This window comes from Pygocentrus nattereri, chromosome 11 (assembly GCF_015220715.1).
Source record: "Pygocentrus nattereri isolate fPygNat1 chromosome 11, fPygNat1.pri, whole genome shotgun sequence".
NCBI lineage: Eukaryota > Metazoa > Chordata > Actinopteri > Characiformes > Serrasalmidae > Pygocentrus > Pygocentrus nattereri.
The window spans coordinates 27,151,411-27,175,553 of record NC_051221.1 but is presented as its reverse complement, the minus strand read 5'-3'; the positions used below and the strand labels follow the sequence as shown (position 1 = coordinate 27,175,553).

The following is a 24,143-nucleotide window of genomic DNA, read 5'->3' as shown; positions in this document are numbered from 1 at the left end:
AGGAGGCTGGATGTAAATGCAAGTAGACTTTAAAAAACAAAACAAACTAGCAAAAAATACAATATAACAAACTACAAGGTCTAAACAAAACACAAGCACATGGCTAAAAAGCACCTGGCTACAATACAGGGGAAGCAACAGATGAACACAGAGGGACAGAGAAAACCATGACAAGGGGGTTCTGGGAGGTCGGGGACCCCCTAAGTAACCTCTTAGACCCTCTCAATGTCTCAAAATGAAAATTCTAATAAACTTATTATGAAGTAATGCTGTCCATTCAGGTAAATTAGATGCTCAAATACAAATTGAGGGAAAGGTCATTGTTTAGCCTGTTTTTCCCACAAACCAGTAAGCATCTGTCTTTGGTATTTTTAACTAACTAGTGATGCAGCACTGGTCTGCTTCAGGATGGCACTGTAGCAAATTGGTTCACCCTGTTAGTCCTTCATAACAGATGTAACTATGCCTGTAATACTTAAAAAAAACTGCAGAATATTGTAAATCAAATTGTGAATCTGAAAACTCACCCAATTTCCCAAGAAATTTGTGGAAAGAGTAAATTGTTACTCGTTTCTCAAACCAAGGACAAAAAGGAGATCTATACGATCTCAGTTAATGTGTGGAAGACCACATTACTAGACTAGAAAGGAGCATTTTCAAAAGACAAATTTTTATACCAATCAATGCCGCTATGACGAGTGAGTTAGCAGCCTGACAATGCTAAAAAACTGGTCAACTATAGGCGCTATTATCATGAAATGCTTCATGAAATAGGTTACAATGGCCAAGCAGCTGTACATAGGCCTAACATCTCTATATACACTGTCAACTGTCAGATGGAGTGCTGTAAAGCATGCCAGCACTTAATTTTGGAATAATGGTGTCACCATTGGTTACTCCCACTCCCTCATGTGCCTTTTTTACTTCCCGGTCATCCACGTGTTTCTTTGTTTTGATTTTCACTGTCCTGCCCCCTTGTTTTGTGACTTTGCCCCTGATTGTTTCCCCCTGTTTTCCACCTGTGTCTTTTGATCCCTTGTGTTATATAAGCCCCATGTTTGCCCTGGTCTGTATGTATGTGTGTGCTGTTTGTATTGGATTTTGGCTTGCTCTGTTTGTAAGTGTATTGTTTGGGTCCTCTGGGTCTTTTGTCACGTCTGACCCGCATTCTCTACGTATTGGCTATATGAACCTGGACTGTTTTGACCATGACCCTGGATTTGCCCTCAATAAAACTCACTTATCTCAGCATGTGCATCTGCCTCATCACTCCACGTCACAAATGGAAATTTTAATTAACAATCTGTAGGTTTACAAATGCAGGAAAATAAATAAAATGCATTTATTCTAGTGCAGTATCCCAGTGTCTAAATTTAAAAATCTGTCCAATGGTTATAATATTTTAAGTAATTATCTGCCAATACTGATATAGTGCCAATAACATCACACAACTAAAACAAATCACTTATTACTCAAAATCATGGTTCTTTAGCAACTGTTCCTCTATGGCAGGAACACTTGTGTGAAGCATACATGAGGAGAACACTCCCTTTGGGCCACTATAAAAATCCTCTTGTCACATCTTCTTTCACTTCAGTTTGAACATCATCAGAAACTAAAGGAAGCATGTATTCAGGAAAACTAAAAAAAACAACAGGCTTTTATCATTTTCAGTGGTATTGCCAATACATCCACCTGTCTCTCATGAAGAGGGCACCTTTCAAACATGAACTTTGGCCACAGAGTCTTAAAAAAGAACTAACTAATAACACAGAGTAAACTTGCTCAATTATAATCACAGATTTATATCGTAACTAACTTCAGTTTTGCAGTTGCATTCTTGTCATACACTGACTGGGTGCTTTTCTAGATTTTGCTGCAAAATTTTACCCTCAGATAGTCTCCACAGCCTCAGATGGGGAGTTGCGACTATGTTTGGATCTCTTCGAGCAGAAGCATACTGTTTGTTATGGCTGTGGCTCATTAGGTCTGGCCATAGCTGCTGCCAGTGTAACAGAGCCCCCTGGTGTGGTAATTGCTGGACTCCAGCCAGAATCTTCCACGCCATCTGATGCTCCTGTGCTTCAGTGCAGGTGCTGCAAATAGTGTCTGACTGTGACTATCAGACCATGGTGTGCTTTAGGCCCACCTACTGACAACGGAGTACAACTGAGAGCATCATCATAACATCGCACAAGCTGGATATTTACCTCAGGATTTCAGTTGACTAGAACCGAGGACTGTAGCATGCGGAGTATTGCAAAGTGCTCTGTTAATGCAACAACTAAAATCGATCTACCAATTCTGTACATCCATTACAGTTCAATAACACTTAAACACTACTCTGCAAGCAATGCAAAACATTTTTTCAGGTCCTTCTGTTACTTTGCAATCGTTTAGTGGGTAGAAATCGATCTTTTAATCTGTCGCATAGCAGCTGTAGCTTTTTCAGGATATCTGTCCCACATTAGTTCTTCTTCACTGAAGCTTGGCTGCATTTTGTCAAAAAGTGCTAAAAAAAAAAAAAAAACCTTAAGGCTGTGTGACTCAACAGCATAAAGTGACCTTTGTGAGTACTGCTGTTCTCAGTCAAACAAATGTTTTTTACTTGGTAAACTCCTGGCACCCAGAATTAGAAATAATTTTCCACTGCTCACTTGGCTCTTGTCAGTGTGGCCCTTTAAAATGGTGTAATCTGCTTGTTGCATTTGGTGAATCGCTCCTAAGCTTCTAACTGGGAGAATCAGTGCAACACATGGATTCAGTCAGTGCCAAATAGCAAAGGAGCAGCATGTGCTTCCACTAAATGCATGATAGAGTTTGTATGAATACATACATCAGTTGCATCATAGTATGGGAAATGATTAGTGCTATGCATTTATAACAGTTGTGACACATATACAAAATAAGCTAGGAAAAAACATTGTATTTTATGACCCAACCATACCAATAGACATTGCATGATTGTAAATGCTTTAATAAAAGGCATCTGCATAGAGTTAAAGCTATTTTGTAATGACCCGCCACTGTTAAGTTTATGTAATGGCTGCCTTAATTCATGTTAAAGAAGTTATTTATGATGAGACATAAATTGAATAAAAATTCTAAAATCCAGAAATAAATATGAATGATCTTCCCATTACACTTTCATTTTTATAACTATCCTTTTCAATGTAAGATACCACATATATACCATCATATGCCAAGATACTGGCCTACTAATGTATGTTCTTAGGCTTCATTGACTAATAGCCTGCTGCAAGTGCTTTTTCTGGTGAAGGTCATGATTCATAGTCCTGGAATGACATAAAATGACAACACCATAGAGCTACCATGTAGCTTGCGATGCTTCGACAGCGGAGGGAAAGCTAAGAATGTCCTTCATCTTTCTCAAACTTTTGCTGGATGTCCACAAAACGTTTCAGCTGACTGAGGGATATTATGTTACAGCACAGTAAGTGGTACCTTGTTATTGAACCATGAGCAACTAAATTGGTAAAGTCCACCCTAAACTGAACTGGAATAATACTGGACTTTCCTAAAACATAGAAATGCAAGTGGTGATGGAAGATCAAAATAGATACACAATTCCACTCCAGAGACCAACCTTCTATTTCTGTGAGGAGAAGCCAAGGGATTTCCTGTGTCCAGGTGCCAAACAGTTGGCCCGATCACACTTCCTTTTATGAAGGCATTGTGCCAACCAGGGTCAGACTGATATGGAGCTTGAGGAGAATTCCAATTCGAGGTAAAAATAAATACAGAGTGAAAATGTATATGCAATATATGCAGCTTGTTTAAATGTTTATCCCCAGGACTACCTTGTCAACACCACCCCTCAAAAGTAATAACATGCCTACAGCCTAAACGTGCATAGTCACTGTTAAAGTAATGATGAGCCATTTGTTGCTTCCAGCGAAGATGAAAGCTATGCCTAACAAGCAGCAGAGCCTGGGAAATAGAAAAAGAAAAAAATCTTGAAGTTGTTTTATTTAAAATTTGCCTGAGCAGCTCTCAAGTGCCTCTGTAGTGCCCTTTATCCCTTATGTCCATAAAACTGAAAAGGTTATTAGCAAAACTAAGATTATTAGAGCATGACAGTAGTCAAATTCATGACATTGGAAATAGCAGACCTAAGGAGAGTGCAAAGAAACAGGAGCTAGTTTTAAGCAGTCAAACTTCCTGAAAATAAGCTTATTATTAAATAAACCACATGTAATGAATGAAATTTCAAGGATAAACAATTGGGAAAGTTGTCCATTTTTATTTTTACCTTTTATTTATATTTGGTAAAGCCTCCTGTGGTGAGAATAACAGCACTGAGCCACTTTCTGTAATGCTTAACAAGGTTGGAGATCACTTCAGGCATCTTGCATTCCTCCGTGTAGAACATTCTAGTTCCTTGATATTCTTGGGTCTTTGTTTGTGGACTGCTCTCCCCAATACATACTATAGGTTTTCAACTGCGATCAAATCTGGCGACTGAGAGGGTCACTGCAAAATTTGATTTTGTGTTCTTGTAACCATTTCAGTGTTTAGTGTAATTCATTATACCATTGATTTTCACAACAGCCCCAGGACCACTAGCAGCCCAAAACAGCCCCAACGTATTAACAATCCACAACCATATTTGACAGTGGGTATCAGATGCTTTTCATTGTATGCAGTCCTTTTTTTACCAAACATGACAATGGCATGCATGACCAAAAACTTTTTTTTTTATAAATCTGACCACGGGACATGGTTCCATTTGTAGTTCATGTGCTGCTTTTTGTGGCTTGCTCTTCGGAAAGGTTTCTTTCATGGAACCCTTCAAAAAAGCTTCTGGCTCTTGAAAATTTGAAAACTCCAAAATTTAGCTAAACTGTGTAGTTCTGAAACTGTGATCTTCTGGTTCCTCTTTGCTTTTCAATATTTTTATCACCCTGATTGTGGGCAACTTCAGCTGACTAATAATATTTTATATTTCAGTTAACAGCTCTTTCGTTTTATTCATGTTGATGGATGACAAAATGACAAAGGGATTTTACATGAGCTCATATTTATAGTCCAGGGAACAGCAAAAGGTCATTGACAACAGTGGTGTTTCTGGAGCCTAGAAGCAATAAAAGGAAAACCTCTTTTCCTAAAGGTGTAAGTTTCTTTTGGTTCATTTCAAATATTAATTTGTGGTGCCAATATTTTTGCCTCATATGTTCTTAAAGCAATACACTATTGTTAAAATAAAATAGAAATGTAGAAATTATTTATATTAGATCAAATGTAAGCAATTTCTTTAATCACTTTGCAGAACATATGAATAATTATGTATATTGTTTATTTTGTATGATTGTTTTTGCCCAGTTTCTTAAGAGGTACCAAAATCTATCAAATCATATGTATCACAGCTGCTGCTGCATTGCATTATTGTTTATTGGTCTACAGTTCAGGGACCAATATTCAGACTACAGCAGTATTTGTTATTCAATTTATTTCAAGATACAATCAGTCAACCTATAGTAACACTACTATCCAAATATCACATTATCTTGATAGTTACCAGTGAACAATTTTTAAATTTAACTACTTTCACAGGAAAATGTATAATTCTGAATGCTTACTATTGATTCTTACAACAGCTGGCAGCCAATAAAATGTGAAAAAGCTAATGAACACAACAAACTCAGTTAAACCTTCTACCACAAGACAGGCTATAACAGAAATATATTTCCAAAACAGATGACAGCAAAACAAGGAGAAAAATCCCAAAAACTACTGCTCTCACTGTAAAAATGAGAGTTTAAAAGGCCAACGGTTCTGCTGGCCTACTAGGTATAAGTTGACCAGCTAATTTACCTCATGCATTAATTAAGTAACTGCAGAGGCAGCATTGAAAAATTTATGTTATGTTAATAACCATTTCAAGTGAAACACTGGATGGTTCAGCAAAGACTAACATTTTTGCATACCAGCTAAAATTATACCATATTACACCACAATTTAGCATACCAACTAAAATTAAAAGTATTTTTGTACATACATATCATATTCAGTTAATCTAGCTCATACTATCAACTAACCAGCAAGTTAAACAACTCACCTTTGAGCAGACACTGTGGTTGATATGTGAGTTTAGCTGATGGTGATGTTAGCCACACAGATTACTCCAGATATTTTTTTGTTTCTGGTTTGTGTTTGGAATTGGGTATAAAACAACAATCTTCAGGCTGTCAGGCTATCTAGTAATGTTATAGGCACTTTTTATAACCATATCTGAAGCTTAACGTTCAAAATTTGTGGTGCTGGTTGACATGAAGACCTGACTGAGTGAATATGGTGGATAGAAACGCTAGCTAGCCAACAACTGAATGGCCAAGAAAATGAGGCAGGGATTGAGAGCGGTCTGTCAAAGACATGAGCAATTAAGCATTCACGAGTCATTAATGATGCATTCATTAAAATTTAATCCAAATAACTTTAGCTCCATTCTTGCATTAAATTATTAGTCATTAAAAGACAAAGGGGCACATGCTCCACCACCAGCAATACAATAGTACAGGAATGAGTACAGTAATAATCCAGAAGCTGTTAAGAAGCCCCATGATGACCTATGCAGTCACTTATGTAGCTTAATAGACGGAGCCAAGTATTTTTTGTATCCTTGTATGTATTTTCATTGTCCTTAGAAAGTTAAATTTTCTACATGACATTACATAAGATAATATGATGAACAGAATTCTCTTAGCTTTTTGATTTTAGTGCGATCACACAACAGCTTTCTGTCTGTTACACATGCACTACTTAATATATAATAGTTCTACAGTTCATAATTAAATAAATGGACTCTACCAACTTCTATCACTGATCTTCTCTCTGGCCTTCATTCCACAACTCTATATGCTGATTCACAATATATAATATCCATATTCTCACTCAGCTTAAACTAGATCACTGGAAAATACATTAGGAAGGCTATCCAGAAGTGGTTTCTCAGTGTTCATATCTGTGTGGCTTGTGTCTTCTTTGGAAAAAGCTTCAATGATCCTTTTTTCCCAATAAACACATAGAGACATTGATGGGGCACTTTTGAACTCTGAGTCTGCTTTACTTTCTTATTTGAGAAAGTCTTTCTACTGTTTCTTACCCCAAGAGCCAGTGATTAACTGTAGAGGTCAGCCTCTGTGAACTTGACAGGACTGTTTAAAACTTAATGATGAGAAATGAGGCACCGAGTTTTTTCCTTCCCTAAAGACTTGAATCCCACTTCTCCTGTTTCATATGCCTTACTGAATGTGAGTCACAGAGAATGGTACCTCATGGCCTGCATGATTGTCCTTGCTTATTTTTCTGTGGTGTAAATTAATTACTAAAATGGTAATTAGCTCTTTTTAGTGGCAATGTTTTAGAGTCCTGCTTAAAAAGCCACGTCCCATTAGATTTTAGGTAAAACACTGACCTCAAACTAATTATATAACAGAATTCTGAGAGAGTCCCTTGTGGATATAGAACCATGAATGCACTTTGGTCTTGCTGTAGGACATTATAACACCTTGTCACCTTGCCTAACTTAAGACTTATGGTAAATTCATTTTAATCGCTGTGTAAATACAGCACTGTAAAAAAAAGCCTTAAAAATGCCACATGCCAAATGTGCTATTAGACATTAAGATGTGATAGTATTAACTTAAACTTAAGCTGAGACTGCCTGAGCTGATTGAAAAATGAACACAAATGATGCTTAGTTTTTGACCAAATTACAATCACAAAGTAATTTATCTTTAAATAGTCTGTTTAATCTAGGCTTAGGCTTTAATCTGGACATGAGAACCTATCTGTGTATTAAAAAATGGATGATTGTACTAGTGTGGTGCACATATCCATCATCACGCACCCACATTCTCTAAAAAGTGATCAGTGTCACATCCAGGATTTCAGACATGTACAGGGATGTGCTCTGACAGTAACAAAATCAAAATGTGTCTCCAAACAATTATCGCTGAACAACAGATTCCATTGTTCCATCTGTTCTGAACTACAATAGGTTCCCTCATGCCTTGACGATATCTCAGCCTCCTCTCTCAACATTTCTCCTCTCAGTCTCCCTCTTTCAAATATACTGACTAATGAACAGCTATTTACTCCGAGAGCAAGATTAACCATGTTTACTAATCTGTTAATGTTTTACTTGTGTAAGCTAACACTAGCTAGTATTGACAAAGATAAAGGATGTTTCTATAGCTATCTAGATCATTAATATACGCTCAGGTGTTTTCATCATTATGTTCATCAAACTTGAAGTGAGTTGAATGCATGTCACTATAATCATGAAAATGAGCCCAAGGTTCATTTAGATTTCATTAAATTCCACAAGAAGATCCAGTTAGACTCGACATAGCAGCTGGTTCCAAATCATTTTTAAAATATTAAAAAAATAATAATCATACCAAGCTTCAAATTAATCAGACTAACCAAAATGTACCTAGGCTGACAGATCTGGAAAAATTTACTATAACACTAAAACTGGGTAAATTTTAATTATTAATTTAATTTATTTATATACATAAGCACTACATTATCTGTGGCGTGTCTTTTTTATTAACCGTGCTTTCTGAACTTATTTGATCCGTGTTACCTTATCTTTATGGTAATGCAGGTAGATGTACACAATTTCTACATGTTATTAATGTATTGACATCAGCAGATATGTATGTGAAAAATATCGGATATCAGCACTGGCCCACAATTCCCCTATTGGTGCATCTTTAATCTTACCACATAACAAATTTTAATTTGTAACAATGGATCTTTTCTGTGTCTGTGGATTTCTGTCATGATATAGAAGAAATAAGTACATGCAAGAGAGAAGAAAAATGAGGGGAGGATGGAAAAAAACTGTGCAGTCTCTGATGGAATTTCTAATGTCGTCATAGATTTTTGGGAGCTTTTATGTGACACACATACACGTACACACTATCAGATTATAGATCTAGTATTACTGGCTGGTCAGTGGTGGGTACATGATAGCAGATTGCATGGTGAGTATATTGTATCTAGGGGCAAAGTTGGTGTATTAGGATCAAACACTTTGAGATCCAGCAAAGAGGAATTTATAAAAGCATATATACCACACATTCACTCACTTCATATGTGCACAAGTACAGGAAGTAAATATATAAGCTTTTGTAGCTACACCTCGCATCTAGGGTTAGGGTTAGATTTATGGCTAAAAGATAATATTGTCTGCCAAAAAAACAGTATGTACTGTAATACATGCCTGTATACTATATAGTACAGAGTACTGTTTGTTCTCTACTACTGCCAAAATCAGCACTTTAGTGTCATTACTCTGCCTACTCCACACATTTCTGTGATTACAATTGATTCAACTAATTACTGCAGTTGAGGAATGTGTATTATTGCACAGATTACCGGTCACTACGAGAAACTTTGAAAAAACACAGACTTGTTAGACACGCAACCAGTCCAAAGAAAAACCAAGTGTTATAATTTTAAGGCCCATATTTATTCTTGCACTGGAGTAAATAATGGATACATCACATTTCCAGGTTTTTTCAGCTGGATGACTTTGCTGCAGGGCTACGCAGCTTCCATTAAAATGACAACGATAACAATGATGGCCAAGTAGAGCTTGTATGGTGTACTCAAGTGTTCAATCTCGAAGCAAAAACAACTTTACTTCAGTTTCAGTGGCTTCTCAGCTAACGATGAGCAGAAGAAAAGTGAGTTTGTGTTATAAGTAGGGACAAAGGAATAAACATTGTCACATGAAGGATAAGTCCACCCATCCATCCATTATCTAAGCCGCTTCTCCGTCAGCGTGGCGGCGGGGTGCTGGAGCCTATCCCAGCAGTCTTCGGGCAGAAGGCAGGATACACCCTGGATGGGTCGCCAGTCCACCGCAGGGCAGACAGACAGACACAGACAGTCACTCACACACTCACACCTAGGGGTAATTTAGCATGTCCAATTGGCCTAACTGCATGTCTTTGGACTGTGGGAGGAAACCGGAGAACCCAGAGGAAACCCACGCAGACACGGGGAGAACATGCAAACTCCATACAGAGAGGACCGCCTGGCTGGGGAATCGAAGCCAGGCCCTCCTTGCTGTGAGGCGACAGCGCTACCCACCACGCCACCGTGCCGCCCTGAAGGGTAAGTATTTTGTGTAAACATTTCACCACTGCTGACTAACATTACACTTAAGGCAGTTTGTGCTTTAATGTTGGTGCTGCAACCACATACAGTGGAACAGTTTTCATGTTCCCCTTAAAAACTGTAGGCATTTGAGAGTAAGTAGCAAACTGTTTTTAAGACTACTGGCCAAATTACATTGGTACTACCGAGTACCGATTCACATTAAATCGATCTGTGCCAAATTTCATTTCAAGCCCAGACATTCAGGGCAATAGCGAGCCGAAAGCAGTATCAAGTATGGTTACGCATTTCAAAAATTGACAACGCTTTGTTTAATATTTGTAATGCAACATGCAAAACTGACCATGGCAACACATCAAACCTGGGGAAACACCTGGTCAAAACCAAAAGGCTAGAGGTTGTAGGGACAGTTTTGGGAGGTGTGAGGGCAGAAGAGAGGGGTTTTATTTTGTGTAGTGTGTAAAATGTTCTAAATAAACAACAAAATATGTTGAACTTTAGAGGTTTGGGCATGTTTTACAACTAAAATTACATTTCTTTTTATTAAAGAGAGAATAAAGCACCAGAAAAAAGTACTGTTGGGTACCAGTACTGAATTCTGGTTCAAATGTGAATGGTACCCAACCCTGTTTGAGACAGCAAGTGTCTGGTAGGGAAGATGGTTGTAGAAAATGTTTAGCTTAGTGCTGTTTCAAGAATACACTGCATTTTATGGTATCTATGGTATCAAATTTGATACTGCAGAGATTCCCAATCCACATAATTTGTCCCTTTACAGCTCCCAACACAGCTGAGTCAGGTAATCAGTGTCTTCCAGCTTTTTCTGTGCATTGGAGACTCAAACAGAACTGAAATATGAACTGAATGGAGGTCTGTGAGTTAGAAAATTTCAATATATTGGAATGACAAAATCAGAAATTAAAAGTTTGCACTGTAAAAAAACAAACAAACAAACTGAGCACATTTGTGGTTCACAAAACAAGTACAACACATTCACCGGCAAAATCTGTTTTACTACTACTACAAAAAATCATATTAAATTCTGATTTAATTAAAACAGTTTACAGTTTAAATTGATATGGTGAACGTAATGTTAGAATGTTTTAGGGGGTTTTCATTGGAATCAATATATAAACATCTGTATCATATATATTATGATACATATATAATACTGTAGCATACATGACACATTAAAAATACATTATTCAAAATTTAAAATAGGACAAAACTATATATTTTTAATTTAAAGAGCCATTAAAAACAGAATTTTTACTTCACTGTTTCATGTGTTAGCCCTTACAGGGTTAAACTGCTTGACACCACATAAGTAATTATTTAAGGCTGAACAGACAAACCATTTTTACAGTGCATAATCAATATTTTATTATTATATTTCAGCATAACAGATATGGTAACAAATTCATGCTATGCATGCTAACAAATTCAGTGTTCAGCCTAAACAGTACACAGATGTGGGACAGTGGCACTGACCTTCTATAACCTTATTATGCATTTATTATGCAGATCTATTCACTGAAGTCAGCATTCTAGCCAGCTATTTTCTCCAAATTCTATCTACCTAAATAAGTTCATGGCCAGGCAGCACAAGAAAATCTCATAACTTAGGTAAATAATCTGCAGAAAATAACTATTAAGTAGGATACATAATTGGTACATGTCAGCTTCCAGCAGAATGTGTTACAAGAAATGATGCCTCTTTTAATTACCACTCTACTGTAGCACCATTATTTGGAATGACACCAAGACAAATCTTGGATATCTAATGACCTTGTTAAGTGGCATGACAGAATGAGCAAAAGCGTCTGCAGTCTCTGTCAGTAAGAAACGCAAAGCATGGAGAATGGTTGTTAAAATGCAGTATGTCAATGCGACAAATCGTGCTGTTTCTTTCCCCTGAAAATCTGATTCATTATCCTAGGGAAAGGAGACATTTTGTTAAAATAACCTCTATCTGTAAATTTTATGGTTGCAGGGACAAAGGCATCAGTCATGATGAAGGGTTAAAATGGACTATGTTCTTAGAAATTGAATTTTAAGCCTCATTTCTGCTTAGCTAATCCCTCATTCACACTACATCAGTCCTAAGCAAACATTTTAAATGATTTTACCCTTGTCAGGCTACATCGCAATGCACATAAAGCAAATGCCAGAAATATCAAAAAAGTATATGACAAGAGACACTGGACATTGGACTGGCCTCTCAAAGGGTGCCACTTGTACAATGTACTTTAAACTGTAGCATTAGAATTAAAGAGTTTGTCTTTTTGGTTCCTGTACGTAGCAGCATAGAACTCAATACTTTTGTATTTAAATTAAGAGTTTATATGTGTTGGAACTAATTATATACTTTAAGTTTGCCATCAATTAATCTAGTATTGTACAAAAAATGAATATGAAGAAAGAATGCTCTTGAAAAACATGTTATTTTATAAATGTAACATGTATCATGCAACTTAAAATATATCTTGGTAAATCTAATCAATTGTATTGATGTCACACAAGAAACACTCTGAATCAGCATTGTCAGTGACAGCCTATCTAAAAATGGCAGCGATCCCAGGAGCATGGGTACTACTAATCCTGTTGATATATGCATACACAACCAGTGGCTTTTCAAACCAAGTGATCAATTTTTGTGTGAATGTATGTGTTGAAGGAGAGCTGTGACTTACATTAGTAATCTATCATTGTTGTCACTCAGTTTCACTCAACTGTTGTCATATGTTTTGATGCACCTGACCGATTAGAAGCAAGAACTGATCTCATTAGCACGGCCACAGGAGAGATGTGTGGCTGGTAAAGATTGCCTCAGGGGGTGTAATTAATTTTGCATGCTAATCTCAACATTACATCCAAGAGGTCTGACAACTTATAGAAGCACCAAGGTGTGCATCATCAGATCTATAATGTATCAAAGTTGTTTGGTCTGAGTATCAAATCACAATTAATCTATGTGAGACATTAATGAGGTACTCTTGTCTTCTAAGTGCTAGTTGTTTTAAAAGAGTACGAGAAATTAGCAAGGTGAGGTATAGAAACTCAAAGGAGAAAAAAATGTGCCATTTTGCCATTCTAACTTCAAGGTCAAACACTGGCTGCACTTCCAAAGTACAGCCAAAAGGTTCCCAGGACCATAATGTGCCATTCCACGCTTTTCAGGCTCATGAGACACTTTACAATCTCTTTTTCCATCTGCTGCTATATATATGTAAATACATATAACAACCCTTACAGAAAAGTCACATATACACTCACCTTTTTAGAAAGACATTTACACCTACTCATTCATGCAATTATCTAATCAGCCAATCGTGTGGCAGCAGTGCAGTGCATAAAAATCAAACATTTACAGGTAATGTTCACATCAACCATCAGAATGGGGAAAAATTAGATTTCACATTGGTGCCAGATGGGCTGACTTGAGTATTCCTCTAACTGCTGATTTCCTGGGATTTTCATGCACAACGGTCTCTCGAGTTTACTCATCCAGAGATTGACGCTTCTGCAGATGGAAATGCCTTGTTGATGAGAGAGGTCAGCGAAAAATGACCAGACTAGTTTGAGCTGACAGAAAAGCTACGGTAACTCAGATAACCACTCTACGATTGTAGTGAGCAGAAAAGCATCTCAGAATGCACAACAGATTGAATATTGAGGCAAATACAAGACAATGTCAGGTTCCACTTCTGTCAGCCAAAGACAGTAAGCTGAGGCTGCAGTGAGCACAGTCTCACCAAAACTCACCAAAACTAGCCACATAGATGGTCGGGTCAGAATTTGGCACAAACAGCATTTATTCATGGACCCAACCTGCCTTGTGTCAACAGTCCTGGCTGGCGGAGGTGGTGTGGGGAATGTTTTCTTTGAACCTGTTAATACCAATCAATCATCTCTTAAATGTACAGCCTATTTGAGTATTGTTGCTTACAATTTAGGCTTCTTCTAATGGCTACTTCCAGCATGATGATGCCCTGTGTTACAAAGCAAAAATCATCTCAATCTGGTTTCATGAACATGACAATGAGTTCAGTGTTCTTCTGTGGCCTTCCCAGCCACTGGATCTCAATCCAATAGAAAGCCTTTGGAATGTGGCAGAATCAGAGATTTGCAGCATGAACACCTGAAAAATCTGCAGGAATTGCATGATGCAATCATGTCAACATGGACCAGAATCTCAAAGGAATGTTTCGAACATCTTGTAGAGTCAATGCCACAAAGAAGTGAGGCTGTTTTGAGAGAAAAGGGAGGCTCTACCCAGTATTATTATAAGGTTTCTAAGTGCTCAGTGAGTTTATTTCACATGCGCAGTGTCTAAAACACCACAAGTTTACAAGTAAACAAGTAAATGCATGTGACATGAAACAGCATGTGTTCACACTTTTGTTTTCATGTGATAATGTATGGGAAAAATAATGTAGCGGTATGAAAGAAGTGTTTATTCACATATGAAATTTTTTGTGTCTTTAATGTAAGAAAATGAATGTCAATAGTCCATTATAAAAACCACCAAGAGGTATTTTAAATATTACAATAGACAACATTACTATTCCTGTTTTAAAAAAGGAAAACAGAAAGAAAGAAAGAAAGAAAGAAAGAAAGAAAGAAAGAAAGAAAGAAAGAAAGAAAGGGGGGAAAAGAAAAAAAGGTGAAAAAATCCTTCAGCATCAGCTGACGGTGAAACATGTTGAGCTTAAATAACACTGAAAGAAACTCTACACTGAAAACTAACCATTTGCTGTGCAATGAATCTCATGATTATGTTTGTGCATGCCTTACATCTCAAATTCTCAAGTTTGTACTTGAATGCTCAAGAAAGCGATTAGCTCCTCATGAATCTGCCATCCACTTTAAACTAGAAGCAGCACAGCCTTTAATACCACTGACAGTCATTTCTGTTGCTTATGCTCACAGTTATTCTCCAACTCACACCACAGTTGAAGGAGTGGTGTCTCTGGTGTCTGTGCAGTCAATTCCCTACCTTATCAGTCATGAGACCCTTGCCAGATTCACTGACTGGTTCAATTTCACTCAATAAGCGTTTCCTGTTAAAAGGATATTCTGTGTTATCACTCACAATCCCAAGTCTGTTCTCATATTACCTGATGGGATGTAGATTGCACAAATGTTTGAGCTGTGCTACACTAAGCAAATGCTTCCTGAAATGTTCATTTTCCTAAATGCAAGGTGGACCATTCTGGCTTTCTTGTTCTTTAATACCTTTGATTCCTTTATATTTTTAGATAAAAAAATTGCTATTCCTGAAAAATCTAAAGTGCTCTTGAAAATATAAATTGGTCAACAGAACTCGTTCCATACCCCACAGACCACCATGTATTGAATATTTTTTCTATTAAAAACAGGAGGGTAACCTGAAACAAATATGTTTTTGCAGCCTCAGTAATATGGCCCAACATGAGTTAGCCCCTCTTCCCTATCTGCACCAGAGCTGAGAGGGTGTATTGATTAAGACTGCAATGCGACGCTTCATTCAATCTGACTTCATAATGGGAAACTGGGAGTGGTAATAACTGCAAGATGAATGGCAAATTTGCACACTTGACACTTGAGGGCACAAACTCTTTACATACCTAGACTTTCAGCTAGCTAACATCTTCTGATCATACACATCTGTAATATCTGGTATCAAGATCTTTACTGTATGCTCAGGTCTGGTTTGGTAATGTCCTTTTTGGCACCAAGACCATAAGACATATAGGATGAATAATAATCTCTGCCTCTTCAGGTAGGGCCAGTCACTAATATGACCATTACAAACACTCATTAACTCAAACGGCGTATGTTAGCTCTTTTTTCTTCCCTTGTATGAATAATTCACTTAAATATTTCACTTTTATGAAAGGAGTGGCTGTTAAAATATACATGGACATGCTGTGAAACTGTGAAGAAATGTCCTTTTTACCTCCCAGTGAAGAAGAACACAGGGGACCAGCATCACTTTCTGAAAGTGCAAATGTTCACTTTTGAACAAAAAAGCTTGTTTTGTCAAAGGACAGTTGTGGTGTTAATTCATACACAAGAGAACATTTTTTTTTCTTTGTAGACATGCATCTGTATTTTCTATGCTGCAAACAAGAAGCAATGACAAGAAATTAAATCTGTCTCCCAAAATAGCAAAAATTTAAATTTTAACCAAGCCAATTTGGCCTTGGGCATTCTTAATGGTATGTAGTAATGTGTTGTAAAGCTGTTTTAAATGCAGGCCATGTGCATTTATAGTACATTTTCAAGCTAATGCCAGTCTCAGGATCAAGGGAATGCATATAAATGGTCTTTTGAGTATTAATAAATAAATAATAATAATATTTACAGTATTTCTAAGCTTCCTGCTTTTACGTTTGATCACTGAATTGATTCTTTTGACCAGAGTGATATTCACTGCTTACCACATCTTAGACTACATAATAAATAACATATAAACAGTTTCTTGACAAAGAAAAATATCCTAAAGACTTATTATTCAAGTTTTTCACTGGCTCATAGTATAGATACTGCAACATGACTTATCAGTGACATTTTGTGTGCTGCAGAAAACCAACACCATGCTGCTATTTTACTCAGCTTGATTTCTCAAAGGCTTTTCATACTGTCAGTCTTTTTGCTTTTGTGTAGATATGCTATCAACCTTCTGCAATGGGGATGTGATTTAAAATGACATCCGTTAGTGCTGATACACAAGGCATCTCACATATAAACAGGGTCCACAAGCATCTATAATTGGAACCTGAAGATTTAAGAAACAGCAATGTATCTTCCCTTTCATTATCCTTAAGTATGTGTACAGATTATATGAAATGAAATGCTGGGGACCGTTAAACTAAATGAATTGGAATTTGCCTTTTTTTTTCAATTTTGCTCCTTAAAAAGCATGATATACCAATTGAATCATGTCCAAAGGTCTAAAATATGTATGAGAATGCAGTCACTTTGACACAACAAGTAATGTATAATGCAGAGTATCTAAACAAACCAAATCAGGGAAACAGTATAATTTTTACAGCCACAGAGTTGATCATTTTCAGCTGTTTAAAGAGAACGAAAGCAAAGTAAGAAAAGCAGTCCCAAGCTTTCAGCACTACTGATCAGAGAAGCAATCCTCGCTCAGGGCTTATCTGGTTAGATAAACTCACATTTACATCTGAGCCATGGCAAACTGGCAAAAACATTCCAAACAATGCAGAAAGCAATTACAAGAAACAAGGAAGAACCTGGCAAGTTCACCACAGTGCCAGTGCATCAAAAAATCAAAAGATGTTCAGTGGAATATCAAGCACAGAAATCCTTTAAATTGTGTGGCTTTCGAAAAGAATTAGAAACTGCCATTCCCACTGCTAGCTACGTCTCTCCCATGACACAATGCTACAAAGCTGGAGGGGTAAATGTCATTATGTGCTTCGTCTTTGAGACATGAGAAGCCACTGCACCTTTTCCAACTGCTGTTTATACTGAGCTGGCCACAATCACTTTCCAGAGTTGTTCACTTTCATAATCCTATTTATGTCACAACAAAAAGAAGACAATTGGGTGTACTGAAGGGTTAAGGCAAATACAAGAAAATAAAAAAAGCCAGAACCACTTCTATTGAGACATTTGTGAGATCATGGGTCTCACAAAAGCAGCAAAAGTTGTTCTGACTGGCACTGTAACACATTTGGAGTGAATACTGTTTGTTTATTTGAGTTCAAGCTGTGTCTGTTATCAGCATAACAACTAATAAACAACTAAAATCAATTTTTTGCATAGCAAATAAACATACATTTTCACAATAGTGACAAATCTACTGCTAACCACATATGCCTGGCTGTGGCATCACCAGAGATCAGACCTATGATCTCTAGACGTCAGGGTGAAAGTTTAGACAGTTTTACTATACAAATCTTATTATTTACAATAAATATAATATAAAAAGTTATCTTTATGTTGGCCAGCTGATTATGAGAGTACTTGATTTTGTCTATCATGATACCTTAGTGTCACGATTGGCTCCTCCCACTCCATGTGCTTTTTGTTTTGGACTTCCATGTGCATTTGTTTTGGTTCATGCCCCTTGCTTTGTGACTCCGCCCCTGATTGTTTTCAGCTGTCCCTTGTCTTCCTGGTGTCAGATTTAAGCCCTGTGTTTGCCCTTTGTTTTCGCTGGTCTTTGTTTGCTTTGTCTGAATCTCTGTCTGTGTTGTGGGTGTTATATGCTGTGTTGGTTGTACTGGTGTTTGTTTGATTCTGTCTGTCATGTCTGCCCCATGATCTCTCCATATTGGCTACTTGAACCTGGACTGTTTTGACTGTGACCCTGGATTTGCACTTAATAAATCTCGCTTATCTCCGCATATGCGTCCGCCTCCTCGCTCTTCATTACACTTAGATTTCTTGCTTTTGTCCTCTTTCATGCTTATCCCTGCCACACTACATGATGACAAGAAAGGATATGCAAAGAAGTCAGCACAGATTACTATTTATTTTAAGGCCCTTTTGCAGAAATGCCCTCCTCTTGCATCTCATCTCTCTTGACAACTATTCCAAATCAACAGCGGGTATGACACGTCTCCATCACATCAGAATTCCATCAGTGCCTCTCCACTCAATTTACACTCTGTCAGTCACAGCTCCAGTTTCAGACATGAAATGGGTGAATGCACAGTTTCTCATTGTAAATGCACAATTAGGGTGTACATATATAGTCTGAGAAAGAGGATGTTATTCACTCTTTTCAGCTACCGTCAGAAGAAAGGGGCAGTGCAACACTGTTTGATTTAACTTCAAAGCAGCATCATCTGAAGTAATGATTGCAAATCGCTAATCTCTCTAAAATGTAATCTGCAGATTCCAGGGTAGACAATCAGAACTAATATATGATTATTTTACGTCCTGTTTCATTTGATTTGTTACTGTACATAAATAAAAAGTGGATTTTGGTGATTTGAAGCCAGTCACTTTATCCTTCACATCTGAATTAAATTTAACAAAGCAGGCTTAGAAAAAGGAAGCAAACAGAGTGGCCTGTGTTTTAAAAGGACAAACAGGGAAGCTGAAGGTAACACAGAATGCAATGCTGATTAAAATGTGAGTGCCTGTGCTCCAACAAACAGATAATGAAAAAAACAAAGCTGGCCAGATAAGGGCTTAGATTAGCCTGTTCCACTCACACTGTTTTATTCTTACACATCCTGGTTCTTTCTGTTTGTCAGGAAGTGTTTTGAAGCATTTTTGTATTTGCCTGGCTGACAACAGAGTACTTTCTTTTAGATAATTCTTTGTTTAGTGTTGCATAAAAGCATGAAGTGTTCCATGGTGATGTCTGTTTTTCACCATTGAGGGGAGCCAAATACGGATGGTTTCATGAATCTCCAATGAGGGAGAAGACAGCAAACCTTATCACGTTTCAGATGGGTTTCCTCATGTAAATACAGGTTTATAGAAAATGAATCCAATTTCCAGTGTTTCTATTAGACTCAAGATACAGACTTTTTAATGTGACAATGTGCAAATTAAAATGAAGGTCTATACTATTTGGCTGTAAATTTAAAAAAACACTAACCTGGATGCAACCACCACAAAATGTAGTGGTCCTTTATCAAGCACAGCACAGATACACTATTCACCATCACACACTACATACACTGTCTATAACAGCTGCACAGAGCTGCATCTCAGTCCATTATGCTGAAGAATGACTACAGATACATTGAGAAACAATTCAGAAGATTTCCACAATTAGCCACATTACTTCATGTGGTGACAAGATCAAGATCAAGAGAAGATCTGGCACCCGCAAGTTAATACAATTGGCAGAAAAAAAAACATTGAACATATGATGGCATTCATTTAAGTGAATTTGTCAGCATCATTCCCCACAACCATGTGGCTGTACCTTAATAATCTCTTCAGGAGATGAAATCATGGTTTCCTTGGATTTTCTTCCTTAGTAAAATGGTGAATTCCTTCATCTGACAAATGCAAACCCCTTTCTGATTATCCTGTTACAAGCAAGCTATATATAGTGTGTGTATCAAGCACTTAATTATTAATGAGACATGAAACAAGATAACCTGATAGCAGCATTCTGGGACCCAGATGGAAGACAGCTCTGCTGTGTCTACCCATCTAATAATAGCAATTAAATTACACCAGATAATTCATTTAGATTAAAGAAGACCACATAGCAAACTGCAAGTGAAGCATAGTAAAGAAATGCAAATGTCATTCAGTGATCACTGTTAATGGATGATGATCAGTCATTAGTGGATGCTGACCTCAAGATTAACAGTGACTGATTAACAGTTATTATGCAAACAGACTGCATCATGTTGATCTACACGAATGTTTTTATGACTGAACCCATAATAACAAAATATGTGTTAAAAACTCACCTTAAACAGCCGTAGAATGTTGGCCACCATGATGGAAACAGAGCTGGCAGAAGCACCGATCACACCCACAATCTTGTCTGGCTTAGCAAAGATGGGTGGCTCGCCGCTAGCACAGCGCACATCAGAGGGGTCACGCTCAATGAGTGCCTGCACAAAAGTAAGTGACTGCTCCAGAGCGTAAGTGTCTCGTGAGCAGGTGTCCAAGATCCGAGCACCCAGCGTGACGTTGGGCAGTAGGTCAGGGTCCTTGTTGATGAGATCAATGGCAAAGAGCATGGCCTCTAAGCGGTGGATGCCCTTCTCTTTTTTCAGCTCACCACAGGGGGCACCACGTTCCCCTCGCGCATGCACTGGGAAGAGGCCTCCCAATATAATGTCACCGTCTATTCTAATGGAATGAGCATACTCAGGAGTAGGGGGTGCAAGGGGATCCGGGCGTTGGGTGAAGGAGCATGTCACCACCGTCAGCATAAAAATGCAGCTACGCCACGTCGAGTCCCTCGCCATGACAATGCAAGGTTAAACTATGTAAACAGGAGAGCGAGCAGAGGCAGACTTCTGTCAGGTGCAAAGTGGTTACTGCAGTAGGTGGCCAGTATGAAAGGGGTGTACAAAGTGAAAGGAGTCACCAGTACACCTGCACTGTGGGAGGAGGTCCCATGGTAAAGTGACCATTCTCTGGGGTTTCCAAAAAACAAGATTGGTCATCTGTGAGTTAGGTCAGTGGAATGCTGTATACGAGAAGGTGACGGTGCACTAGGCGATCATACCCCTGGTAAGAGTGACCCTCACTACAGATCGTGCAAAAACATGGGACCCTGCATAGAAAACGGAAGAGAAGCAAAGAAATGAGCCTCCAAGAAAATAACCCCAACAAATATGGGTACTACTGGTTAACACACACACACACACACACATAACCCCAACAAATATGGGTACTACTGGTATATATATATATATATGTGTGTGTGTGTGTGTGCGTGTGTGTGTGTGTGTGTGTGTGTGCGTGTGTGTGTGTGTGTGTGTGTGTGTGTGTGTGTGTGTGTGTGAGAGTGTGTTAACCAGTAGTACCCATATTTGTTGGGGTTATTTTCTTACACACACAACACACACACACACACATATATATATATATATATATATATATATATATATATATATATGTGTGTGTGTGTGTGTGTGTGTGTGTGTGTGTATGTATGTATGTATATATATGTGTGTGTGTAGTTTTATATATATATATATATATATATATATATATATATATATATATATGTACACACACACACACACACACACACGGTTTGAAATTGTTGTTTGAAAGCAGATGTGACCATATCCATTGAAGACCACCTTTAACGCAGTAATACTGTGGCTACTAAAATTAAGTGACCCAAGAGCCCTACCACTAAAAAAGAAAATGTTAAAGACGTCACGGGAAGACTTCTGAGGGGCTCAAATTCACACACTGCACATATCACCACATGCTACCGAGGCTCCATCCAAGAAAACGATTTAAGAATCATCGAGAGGTTCACTGCATTGAATTAACATGCTACAACATTCAGCCTCACATAACACATTATTTTAAACTGCAGCTATTTGTTACACGAAGCCATTCGCAAACCTCTCTGAAGACCGATCTATAATAAGAAACACGACGAGAGGTGTGCATGCCTCCTGCACTTCTGACACATTTAATGCAATGTGACAGACTTAATACAAGAAATATTTAATGCAATAGCGAATATAACATGTGGAATGTCCGAGTCTACGTCTAATAGCTCATCTTTCCAAAGGCATTTCTTCAGTAAGAAGGAAGAGCATCTCAAACACTCCCTCATCTACTATCTGAAGAAACATCTCTCTCTCTCGCTCTTTCACGCTCACATGTATCCATTATCTCAGTCCAGTGGCGAAACAAAGCAAATACACGTGAAATGCTCTACTTTGTGATACTTTACAGGCGCTTCGTCTACAAAAACATTGAAATAAAGGTAAGCGGTAAAAGAGGGGGTTACCTTGCAGTGCTCGCGCTCCGGTCGCTTTTTCCCGCCTGTGCTCTGAGCTCGGAGTGTGCGAGCCTCTGCTGCGGAGCTGACGAGAGTCCTCGCGCTCCACAGCATCACCTCTCCTCCTCACGGAGCAGAGAAGAGCAGCCCTGTAACACTCACTCTCCTCACCGCGGCTTCTGCCATTACTCACTCTATCCCGTATCCTCGTCGAGGCACATTAGTTAAGTCAGCTGATGCAGCTACACCTCATTTATCTCCATACAACAGTTTCTCCACTTTTTTGAAAAATGAGATACCAAAAGTAGAAGCTGTAAGGTAAGTGCTCCTTCGCCTGAAGCTAATGCTAAGCACTACTGTCACAGATTTCAAAACTGCTGCATTGCATCCACTCGTTAATGCGTCCAAATGGCATAATAGCACTGCAAACGCAATAGCCTAAAGACAGGTTTGTGCTCAGAGAGCGGGAACCTGCAACAAGCCCAGCGTCGTTTGTAGAAAACAATGCGGTGGCGCCATCTGGTGTGGATTCCAGGGTCCGGGCTAAAGCGGTGGTGTAGCACGTGACACAAGTTAGTTGTCGTTGATCAACTTCGTAAAACTCGATGATGCGATTGTAATATAAATGTTATGTTCGGCTTAATTGCGAGGTACTGCAGCTGCCTGCGCTCGCTCAATATCCCATTACCCTGACTCACTGAATGTTCATTCAGGGCATGAATGATTCATGTAAAGCATTACTGAAAAGCCTAGCATTTCAACTACACGCGGCCAACAGCCACTGATTCCTCACAAGATTACTCTTGAAATTTTACGTCTACATTTTTACACTTCATAAAACTTCACTGAATTAGCTGACATACTCTACAGAACTGCCTTACAGGACAAGCCACGAGCGTTTCACATAATCATATGTGAAGTACGTTCACCTAATGTGAATAACAGCTATAATAAGTGCACCTGTGGCATTACGCTGGTGTTGAGCACGGATTTTATAATTTAACAAACAAAAGTAGATAAGGCATTTTTCACATTTTAGTTCACAGTATTTATTTGATGATTGTGGCACTTTGGAAAATGTGTCAAATGTGCCATAATGATTGTACAGGTCAACTCCAATATGTTACATTCTGCAAATAAACAGTGGAAGTGTGCAGAAGTGTGTTCTCTGTAGCTGTGTTCACATATTTACACTCGGAGAATCAACAAAACATCCCATTTAACTAGCGGCGTCCACACAACTGCACGTTATAACAGCTAGACATGTATGTTGTCATATTGCACCACGAAATTATACATGTGAATCATATAAAAAAAAAGAATGAAAAATAAGTCCACATGTGTAAAAAGGTGTGGGAAAATAACACATGAAAGTATTTAAAAAAAGATTTAAAAAAAAAGATTGAGACTGAAGGTCGTGTGCTTTTTCTGTAATGGCTATTCTGATTTTATTTCTCACATTATAAAACATCTAAGTAAACACACCACGAATCATTTTTAATGATCATGCTTTGATCACAGTCTAATAAGTTGCACTGTGATTAGTTATTAGCAGAAAAAGAAGAGAGAA

At 38.1% G+C, this 24,143-nt stretch overlaps 1 protein-coding gene across 1 annotated transcript in view; it reads right to left on the bottom strand.

Moving 5' to 3' along the window:
- Positions 1 to 23,019, bottom strand: part of grm8b (glutamate receptor, metabotropic 8b) — a 144,646-nt gene extending 121,627 nt beyond the window's left edge. Inside the window, exons 1-2 of the mRNA XM_017713622.2 lie at positions 22,583 to 23,019; positions 20,562 to 21,379 (exon numbers count right to left, since the gene is read on the bottom strand). Coding sequence (XP_017569111.1) covers positions 20,562 to 21,068 — 507 coding nt within the window. The 5' untranslated portion in view covers positions 21,069 to 21,379; positions 22,583 to 23,019. The remainder of the gene's footprint in view (positions 1 to 20,561; positions 21,380 to 22,582) is intronic.
- Positions 23,020 to 24,143: the final 1,124 nt, after the last annotated feature.